General features: G+C 34.7%; 1 protein-coding gene across 5 annotated transcripts in view; it reads left to right on the forward strand.

Moving 5' to 3' along the window:
• LOC128228531 (uncharacterized) overlaps positions 1-10,399 on the forward strand; it is a 61,840-nt gene extending 51,441 nt beyond the window's left edge. For all 5 annotated transcript variants that reach the window (XM_052939895.1, XM_052939898.1, XM_052939894.1 and 2 more), the window contains 5 exons: positions 4,711-4,918; positions 5,693-5,925; positions 6,142-6,260; positions 7,485-7,619; positions 7,983-10,399. In XM_052939895.1, the coding sequence (XP_052795855.1) occupies positions 4,711-4,918; positions 5,693-5,925; positions 6,142-6,260; positions 7,485-7,619; positions 7,983-8,091 (804 nt within the window). In that variant the 3' untranslated portion in view covers positions 8,092-10,399. The remainder of the gene's footprint in view (positions 1-4,710; positions 4,919-5,692; positions 5,926-6,141; positions 6,261-7,484; positions 7,620-7,982) is intronic.
• Positions 10,400-11,762: the final 1,363 nt, after the last annotated feature.

An 11,762-nucleotide genomic window follows, 5' to 3' on the forward strand; every position in this document is an offset into this window, starting at 1 on the left:
CTTATAGTCGCTGCATGTGGCGCATCTCCCCATTAAAAAAAGAATGAAAAATAGGATTGCATCATCAAAGCGCGATTCGTATATAGGGCGGCTTTGTGATGATGCAAGAGGGATCAATGGAATGCTATTTGCAGGTTTTTGCACCACATTAATGCACATGACCCGTGTCAATGCGCAGATGTCGGCATCATTAGCGTCAATGACAGTTTAGTTGTCAGGGTGAAGAATGGCGAGTTTACCGTAAATATGTACTGGATTTCTTCGCTGCTTCCATTCATTGGGAACGTAAAACACGTTCGCAGTAATGCTTTCTATTGTTTGTTTTAAATTAAGCTAAAAACGATCGAAATAACCAAAAACACAACGATTCTTTAATGTGTGTGGCTTTCATATGCTGTAGATTAAAGATAATTTTGTTCTATTCAACGTTTTAAAACTAATAAATTACGCACTTTTTATCCCAGCTGTAACGGATAAAGGGCCAAGTTATGTTATGTTCTAAGTTATGACTTTTGAAAGTTCGAGCAATATTGCAATAAAATAAAGTCACATATTAAATGAAAATTTACAATCCTTATCTTTTCAACATAATTTCGTGGTCTTCCTGAAATGAAATTGCTTTTTTTATCGCTCAAAATGGCAGCTTGGAAAACTGAAGAGAGTTTAATAATAACGATAAGAAAAAATACAACAAAACAAGAGTCAATCGCAGTGGCCGTGTATATATTTTTGATGAACTTGTAATGCTGGACATCTAGGTAGGATGTCGCTTTCTGATGGATTATATTGGATCCCCCTAGAAAAATGAAATTTTAGTTCACTTTTTAAAGCATGACTTTCCTTGACTGTGTTCTCAATGATACTGGATTGCTAAATTCCGCCGAAATATTCACAGTGCCAGAAATAACAGTTGTTTACATTCATTCCAAATATATATTTTATTTGCATTGTCGTTACTTTCCAATTAACTTCATCTCACTTGAGTGTGCGCCAGAAGACAGTTGCAATGCAGTTGATTAAGCAACAGATGTTATTCACTGAGATGATTCCAACGAGGGGGTTTAGAATGAAAGATTTATCTTCTAGCAGAACGATTCTGAAGAGACATTGGGCATCGGCTTTAGAATTTAATGTGGGAACAGGAAGTTCCAATGTTAGATATAAAAAGAAATGGGCTCAGTTTTAAATCATCACTTAACTGTATTACTAGAACCAACGGCTTTAGTCCTAAATAATAGCAATACAGTTACTGCAATAATTCTAACGACTTTAGCACTAAATAATCACTATACTGTATTACTAGTACCAATGGTTTCAGTCCTAAATCACACAATACTGCAATAAAACTAACGACTTCTATCCTAAATAATCACTATACTGTATCACTAGTTCCAACGGCTTCAGTCCTAAATAACAACAATACTGCAATAATACTTACGACTTCTATCCTAAAAAATCACTATACTGTATCACTAGTTCCAACGGCTTCAGTCCTAAAAAACAGCAATAGTGCAATAATACTTACGACTTCTATCCTAAAAAATCACTATACTGTATCACTAGTTCCAACGGCTTCAGTCCTAAATAACAACAATACTGCAATAATACTTACGACTTCTATCCTAAATAATCACTATACTGTATCACTAGGTCCAACGGCTTCAGTCCTAAATAACAACAATACTGCAATAATACTTACGACTTCTATCCTAAAAAATCACTATCCTGTATCACTAGTTCCAACGGCTTCAGTCCTAAATAACAACATTACTGCAATAATACTTACGAAGCCTGTCCTAAAAACTCACTATACTTCATCACTAGTTCCAACGGCTTTAGTCCTAAATAACAACAATACTGCAATAATATCTACGACTTCTGTCCTAAAAATTCACTATACTGTATAACTAGTACCAATGGTTTCAGTCCTAAACAATCACTATACTGCATCACTAGTTCCAACGGCTTCAGTCCTAAATAACAACAATACCAGTTTTCTACCAACATAAATTTGCATATTATTATTTTTAAATGATTTGCCAATACTCAATATAATAAACTTAACTAAAAGAAAAACAGTCGTCTCGCAAACATAATATATGTTCAAATAATTGTGTTGTTTTTCTTTCTGGAGCCAAGATTCTTTCATATTCTTTTCCTGTACGTGTGATGAAAGCAATTTGATTAAAATGTTAATTCATCTGATTATAAAAAAATAAAATAAACAAAAGCATATTCCTATTAAGGAGGATGGAAGATAGTAATAAATGAAGCCGGATTCACGGGTTGTCACAACCTCCATGAAAACATTTTAATATTAACCTCAAACATGCACCTTGCAAACTTGCAAACGAGATGACGGGCGTATGTCCTACCAATACGACTATTTTTATTTTGAAAAGGAAGTAGTGCACCGGAGTGATGAAGATATTGCTTGAAAATAAATTTCTGACACACCCTGTTCGTTTAATTGTATAACGGCTTTGTTTTCATTGCATTCATCAAATTGATGAAAAGTGCTTTATGTCCTATGTAAAAGTATCACCATACAAGGTATATGTTAATAATTAAGAAGGTCCAAGCAAGCAAAGCGAGCGAGCGCTTCTTAGTCATTGAGGTTTTACCAAATATGTTTTAAATGACTAAGGTTGTTAGATGTTTTCAACAGACTTAAGGCTTTAGCCTTTAATACGTACCGCTTAAGAACTTACTTAACAGACATGATGTCATAATTTGGTTCCAAGCCAGGTAAAAAAGGTATAATCTAAGTATACTAAGTGCTCGCCTTGAGTAATAGTAAAACATATAAGGTAGACCTTAATGATGACAACGGAGGGGAGAGACGAGCCTCTCTTAGTCGTTAAGGTTTCCCATTAAATCCCATATAACCAGTTGGAACTCCTCAGCGATATCCCATCCAAACAACGTCGGATGTATAAGAGCCATTGTTCTCGATAGGTATTCATCCTTTTTGGTAAATTAAAACAAGTGTATCAATTGTGGTACATCTTATTTATTTGGTAGTAAAAGTGCACCTTTAAAGATTAAATAACCTTTAAGTATAGCGCTGCATGTGTGTCACGTATGTCCACTCCTACTTGAATGTACCAATGCGTGTTCATAGACGATTTATGCATAACAGTATCGTACGTGTGAAGTGATTGTTTTGTTCATATTATCTTGCTATTAACTCGTTGCGGCATAGCGAAGACCACATCAATGATGTATGCTCATACAGCCAATATACAGTGTTATGTTACTCTTAAGTTGTTACTTGGAAACAATTTTCAGCACTTTTAAACTGTAAAGTTCAAATACAATCATGAGTGTAAAAAAAGTAAGGTCATTAACCGCTTAACTGTTTTTACATCCATACCTAAAGGAAAGTAAACCCGCAGTAGATCTTATGTGTCATAGTATGTAATAAGAAACTTACATTTTAGTACCTATTTACATTATATATCTTTAACGGATATATAAACGTATCTAAATGTCAACATATTCCCGACGTTTTATGTGTTTGACGAATATTAAAAAGCGATCACCTGTCCCCTTGACAAATTATATGCAATATAAATTTATCTTACCCTCGCTTCCGTTGAATAACAGAGTTTTAGGCGTCATCGAAGTACATCAAAAATGAAATTTAAATTTGATATGTAATGCAGCACCTGATATATAGATTGGGTTGTTGCACTAAATGAATGAGATAGTTGTCACTTTCTTAATCAGAATGAGTGTTTGGCATTTGAAAAAGAGGTTCATTGTCTCTCTGTCATTTTCAACCTTCGAAGGGACATCATGCTATCGGGAATTAAAAACTGTTCTGTAAGGAGATTGTTCTTTCTTTCTATAGAGATCAACGATACATTACAAAATTAATGCATAAAAAGGACTGATGAAACCAGACGAACCCTTTTCGCCAAAATCAAACATAATATGTCGTTTACCTAATTATACCAAACAATATATCAACACAGTATACAGTAAAAAAGACATTTCAGTTTTAGAAAAAGAACAATTTGGTATATTGACCTGCGTCAGAGGAAAATGTTTTACTAATAGACTGTCTGATTGGTTTGTTATTGTAACTGTCCAATCAGGTTCTAGGATTTAAGGCAAAGAGTATTTTGATCTCTTTGCGAAACTAGCCCCTGTGTCCAAAGAAGAAATATTTACCAATTGGTTTGTCTGTGAATAAGAACGATCTGCTTTTCTTATCAAACACAAACTTCCAATCCATGAGTTGCACGCCAATCTTTATGAAACAATTAGCATCACTTATTTCGATTTATTATCTTTGCAGATGCACCCTTATCGTCCTTGAATGAATGATATTATTCTAAGGAATATGAATGTTTGTGCAAGTTAAGAATGTTGATATTTTTTTTCTATTTGTTTCCTTTCAAGAACACATTTAATAGTAAAACCTATTGCGACGTATTTAAAGCTCAAGCCGGGATAGTTGCAGAAATATAATGGCGATGTTTATCAGTACACAATGAGCAGAAATACTTATAGTGAATATTCTTGGGAAAACCTGCCGTGTTTTACGGTTCAACGTTCTAGTTTCACTTTACCGTTCATATCATCATGTTTCTTTTACCTTAGGGTAACCCTCATTTTTCCCGTAAACATTTCAGGGCAAATGTATCCATGCTAACACAGGGTGTATACAATTAACAGTTATGGACGTGGTTGTCATTTCAGGACATACCTTACCAAAGCGTCTCGTTGGCGGATTTTGAGGCGCACCTTGTCCGGGCGAAAAGCGCCGAGGAGTTGATGAAAATATTTTTCAAAGACCCCAACCTGAGCGCGGAGCAGATACGCAGCATCATGTACATGAAGCAAAACCCAAAGTTGTATTCTACAGACTTTGATCCAGAGCTTCCTGCACACGCTCCTGAAGCAGAAGGTATGCTACACCATTAGATGAAAGCGATATGCTTCTAAACGATGCACTTAGAACCAACCTTGTTGGTTTCACCCTTTCACATGAAATCTCTCGAAATCATAACCGTGTGAACTCAAAACTAGGTTGAAGACGGCAAAACAATATTGATTTACTATAATAGTGTGAACCAGCTGCAGCCAATTGTTTCTAAGTGGTTAATACTTTGGTTTGGTAAAAGCTTCCCAATATGATTATTGACTGGCCAATATTTTTTTTAGCCAGCTGCAGGGAATTGTATAGAAGTGGTTAATTTTTCGGTTTGGTAAAAGTGAGCCATTATGTTTATTAACTGGCCAATATTTATCCAATTATTACTCTAAATCAATCATTTGAATGCGTAAACACGCCAAAAGATTACCTTTGGAAAACTTACTAGTTGTTTACAATTGGCTACTGAACCAGAAATTTAGACACCCATCAACCCATTTATGTATTACACCAGGCTCGGTTATGACTCTCCCTAGATAGTAGGTGATCAACAAACGACCATATTATTAATGAATTGAGGAACCTATCAGATAAGCTTTTGCGTCGGAACATAACCTACGAAACATTGCCGCCTATATTGATTACTATATTTTATTAGTGTGCTGTTGTAGTGTTCAAGGAGCTGTAGCTTTATATTTTTGTTGGTTGCGGATAGATGTTTGGTCAAGTGTTAAACACGAACTTTGCCAAACATTAGGGATTGATGACCATGAGATGTCGTACAGGTAAAAATGTTAACTTATTCAGATATGGAAGCTGCCTTTGCCCACCACATGGAGGTTATGACCAGTCCCAACTCAGAGTGTGTACCGCGACCAGAGACTGAAAGGATAGAGGAAGTCCACGAAGATTCAGTGAAGCATTTCCTGCCTTCCTGCACAATCGTTCACAGGTGCCGAAAAACAACATCATGTTGCCCTCGAGGACACGAATGTGTCCCAACCAAGGAAGGCATCGAGCTCTTTGATAAAAAGTTCATGGTAGGTTTAATTTTGTTTACGCGTTTATCATATAAAATACATATCTCTGGTTTATTCAAAAATAAAGAGAAAGAGAAATATTTATCAAACATTGAGATATGTATTTATTAGTCTGAGTAATTAAGTGTCATAACAGTTGTGCGAACAATAAATATCTTTGTTACTAGCAATTTAATACTAGAAAAACACAAGCGATAACAAGTATTGTTCTGGCAGGTTTTAGAGATGCAGCGAGGGTCTGAGCACTTGTTACCAGCCAAGGAGCACATGGTGGTGGCGAAGACGTTTGTTAACCACACTGCCTGCGAATGCAGGAGGATGTTGGTATCATCAAAGTAAGTTGTGAAATCCGCTATGACACAACTACTGGTTAAACATAAAAAACATGACAGCCGTCAGACGCGATAAAACATCTGTTACGGAATGGATGGTGTATTCATTTCTGCTGTCGTTAATAACGGTAGTGTCAGATGTTTAAACGTCTGCCTGAAGGCGCGGTGGTATGCTTAAAATTTAGTGGTTCACTTTGTGTTTCCAGAAATAGAGGAGTACCTAGTAGTTGTCCATTATTATCAACAATAAATTGTCGTTTGTATCCTATTTCCTATGTGATACATTTTTTATTCAATTATCCAATTGTGTCGGTAAATGAAAGGTTGAGAAAATGTAAAACATGCAGAAACCAAAAACAAACCATCTTTTGAATGATTTTGTACTTATAAATTTGAAACACTGTCAACTGAATTGACGCAGGGCGCTTAAACCAGTCTGAATCATGAATAATGACGGCACTTAACTAACAATCATGAAACATGAAAAATAAACTAGAACAATAGATCATATCATGCAATTCATCTTGAACAATTTTTGTCTGTTCTTTTAAGCAAGCCATATATTATTTTAATACTAAATTAAAGATTTTCAATGAAACACCACAGTTGATGAATTGTAATCATGAACATAATAATTGCACAGCAAAACATAACAAACAAAATTAAAAGAGATCTTGCACGTTAATGATGATTGAACCTCTGTGCCTTCATATGTTATGATATGTTATTCGTGAAATCATATTCTACGGCAAAATTTACATCAGCATGTTGCAATGATAACCAAAGCTACAAATATATCAAACTTTTCAAATAAAGAAGCCTGTTAAGCCATGATTTGAACTACTGTTTGGTATTACCTAAGGTTTTGGCCACCTTTAAAACTTACATTCCAAACCAACATTAATTAAATTAAGCTATGTTTCATATATACAAAATTTTATTATAAATTTATATTTCTAGGCTAGTAGTGCTCTATAAAGATGGGTTTGTGTTGCTCTGCTGTCTTCGTACGCTAGTTTATACCTTGATGGTAGTCTAAAATAATAGACGTGTTATACGGGATTCTTCTAATCCCTAGGAAGGATTTGCCATATCAAAAATCGTAAAAAAATCCGTCAACGTAAAATTATTTGGAATAACCTTTGTGGATACTGTGATACGGGGCTTGTACTCACATATGAAGACCTTCGGTTTAAATTAATATACAAACATGATTATACGTTTCAGCTGCGACAAGGATTGTCCACAGCAGTTTCGGAAGGAGCGTCCCGGGATAGACTGTGTGTGTACATGTCGACAGGGCCATGGCAAATGTCGCCGTATACAGAGGGGCCTGGTCGCTCTGGACGAGGAAGACTTAGTGTAAGAACACTTTCGATGCTTTGGTATCGGTACAAGAATGCCGATGAGCATGAAGTGAAACCGGTTGGCAAATAAAATAGGATTAATACTTATATACTGTCGTTAATTTTGTTATTAATACATATTAATATAATTAAATGTATTTGGCATGCTTGCCTTTTGATGCAGCACAGTTCAGGGGAGACAGACAATAGAAGATAACACATTTGCCTAACATTTTAGATTCTCTTACTGCGGTAAAACGGTTGTTCAATAACAGATCAGAAGTTAAAATGTTTTATAGGTTAGAACAGCCAATTGTATAAGAAACACTTTAAGTGGTGATTTACTTGTTTCATCAGAATCTTTCATATTTCTTTGTAGGTGTATCAAAGAAGGCAACTGTATCATACCAGAGTGTCAAACAGGAGAGTTCGACGTAGCCAAGGGATTCTGTTCCAGGAGTCAACGACATAAACGCAACCGTGGGTAGCGGGCCATAGATATACAGATGGAGGAGAAAGGGTCGTTGGGTTTTGAGAACAATAGGGACTGGGTCCATTAACCCGATGAACAATTGCAATTAACCCTCAGGGCTATTTGAAACTCAAGATATTTCCATGAAGGTTTACAAAGTAACAACACCTCTAGAAATTAATGACGGACTGAAACAAATAACCAGTACAAAGACTACAACCAAGTATGAACATGAACTTTTACAGATTGGAGCGATGAGAGACAAGATTAGTGCCTTCAGTTTTAGTATTATGTATGACCAGTGACCAGTGCCAGTTGATGCTTTCAATGTTCTGCTAATAAGAGTTTAACATGTAAAATATATTTTGATGTTTACCATTGAACTATTTTTGCAGGCAGACCACATTGTCCCGTTATTACATGTATACATTTAAGTGATATATGCTACGACCTCAAAACTACAGAGACAATCTCAGAAGCCGAACCGTAGCCAAATACGGCATGCACACAATGTAACAAGCTTCTAAATCGTTGCAGGATAAAATAAATTCATCTTTAAACACTTTTTACAATGAAACTGACAGACCACTATGCTGCCGTTGGTCTCATTTACAATTTCATTTTGTTATCTTTACGTTCATTAGCTCTGTTTATCTTTACTGAGTATATGTATATGGAATATGTCCACGTTGCCTTATTGAATTAACATGGGATTAGCAGTGCCTTAACACTGTAAGAAGTTGTTTTGCCAGTTATCATACGTTTATCATTTCTTGTTAATAAAACAAGACATCAACATTGTATATATATCATTCTAAAATATTATACGTAGACCTTTATCACTGACAAAACGGTCCGAATGAAATAATGTGTTAACTATAGAATTGTTGTTGTCTTTTTTTAATTGTATTCATAGTAAAGATTTAGCAACTGAATGTTCAGTCTGTCAAATACTCATTTCATGGTATTGAATTTTTATTATGTATTTTAAAGGGAAAAGTATACGACTTTTGAATCTATTATTATATCATCATACAGAATTCTGGCATTATGACAAAGATTAAATCTAATTTATACTTTTTAAATGATTTTCTAAAGGATGATATTTGTATAAAAGTGCAGAGTTTTTGTGTGTAAGATGTTTTTTGGTCTGGACGAAAGAAAACAAAATACTCATTGAAAAATATCGAATTTATAATAATGCAAAAGAGCGAATATAATCTTTGTTGATCAAATCTCACCACTGATCTACTTAATTTGACACACGTATGCCTGGTAGCGCTTCATCGTGTGTAGCTCTCGAAAAGCAAGGGCGATGGATTCTTTGTTTCCAAGGAATGAGTACTCCGTCTTACCATATGGCGATCTCTTAATAACATTGACATGCTACAAACTGTCCTGGTAAAAATTATGAATAAACTAGTAAGCGATGTGTTTCCACTATATCCAGTCTAAAATGGAAGTATTCACTTTTTATTAATCAACATTACAATTTGGGTCAAGTGTCAAATGTTCACAACACAAATGCTTTTCTAGCAAAGAATCTTAATACTATTATACAAAACAACAAAATGGTGGTACGTACATGAACTGACCATTTGTAGAGCAGAACATAGCGATGATTTATTTGTATTTAAACAAAGCGTTTCTCATCCATACAAATAAGTGTAATGCTCGCATCAAAATGTTAACACATGCATGTGTACATATCCTTTCTCACGTATTGAGTAGGTTGTTATCTTCTTACATAACATTTATTTTTATAAGGGTTTACCTCCTTTTACACTACCTACGCCATCAAAGTAAGATGGGAAAATCATAATTTTAAATAATCATAACTTGGGTTCTTTCTTTTTTGCTGAGTATATTTTGTCATTTAACTATATCTTTATTTTTTTACTTATTGTTTTTTTTCTTTTACATTGTTTGTTTCCTTTTGCCTCGAATTAAATAAGATATCTCGAATGACCACAAGCCAGACCCACTCTCAGTAAATACTGCAGTAGCCACGGAAAGAGATCTCCTTGAACCCAAGTCTGTACTAGCAATATTTGCTATATGTATAATTTCTGTATGTTTGTGTTTTATTTATTCTAGTGATACATATGTTTAACGTGAAATACTAACCAATTGTTGGACACAAATATTTGTTCAACAGACACGTTATTTGCTTACGTTCACATGTATATCTGTGCATAAACAAGTGCATTGTTCATGTGTAGCCAAAGAAACATACTATCTTTACACAAAATAAGATGGCATCTGATTTATGTACATTTCAGTTCATTTGTATATATTTCGAATTAAATTATTTGCGGTTTATTGTTTGGTGTACTTTTTCTTTCCATTAAAAAGATCGCAATAGGTTCTGTGCAAACATAAACTAATTGTGGGATAGCCATTCTTATTATTTGTAAGCTATAACGTAAATGTTTTACTTACTTAAAATGTCCATACACTTTGGGCCGACCTGCAGTATAGAACTGCGCATTGTCAACAATGGCATTATTGCTATTAGACATAAAACAAAACCCTAATCCCTAATGGAGGTGACCATGGATTGCACACGCTGTATCGCGTTTAGTCACTGAATTACGCCAACTCGCTATTGTACGTACACTAGTTCTATTATGTATTGGGCCACCCAGAGGTATAACCTTATTACGTTTTATTATATGCCCATCAATTTCCTTTTCCACATCCAAAATTGAAAATACGTCACACTGCATTAAACAAACCGTATCAAGCCATATCAGCAAAGTAGCATGTGCTGAATCGTACATTTTAAAGATTGATATTCATTCAAGTTTAACTATAAAGTTACTTTTTTCTGTAACATATTATTTCAGGAACGTTCTATATTTCCTTAAGAAATGATTTCGAATGCATACAACTGCTGCTTTGTATTTATATTCAGGAAAATGCACTGAATCATTTATGCGATTAATTTTATGACATTATTTCCGGAAAATTTCGTATAGAATAGAAGTGCAGTTTCGTTGGTTTAAACAAAAAGCGGTGCCTTAAATCACGAAATGATCGACGGAGACATATTATAAAAAATATTACGACTTTCCTGGTTGTGGGCATATATATTAAAACACATCATGATTATAGACAAAATAATGCTTGGAAATTGGGGTCAGAACATCGAAATAATCCATTGCCTGTGGACATACAAAATAAAACACTAATATCATGATAAGAGACTTGCTCGAGAAATTGGGACCAGAACTTAATCATCCATTGGCTGTGGACATACTTATTAAAACACTTACATCATTATTATTCACAAAAGATTGCTTGGAAATTGGGGTCAGAACACCTAAAATACCCAATGGCTTTGAACGTACATACTATTTAAAACATTTGCATCTTGATTGCCTGAGAAATGTTGTTGTTGGCATACATTGTAGAACAATAACATCATGAGTATTATGAGTTCCTTGACTATCAAATTCATTAATTTGTGTTCTAATTGGAACTTCACTCCAACTATTTTAAATAGCCCGATGGTTCATAGCATTTGTTCATCGGGTAAAAGAACCATGTTCGCTTTGTTCATACTCCAATGTGATACAGGTGCCTTCTTTGATAAAAAGGAAAGAGAAAAGATTCCGTTAACAAAACAGTAAGTCACCTTTGTTAGTGTTTCTTGTCTCATTGGCTGTAATAACACCTAAAATT

The sequence above is a fragment of the Mya arenaria genome, chromosome 3 (assembly GCF_026914265.1).
Source record: "Mya arenaria isolate MELC-2E11 chromosome 3, ASM2691426v1".
NCBI lineage: Eukaryota > Metazoa > Mollusca > Bivalvia > Myida > Myidae > Mya > Mya arenaria.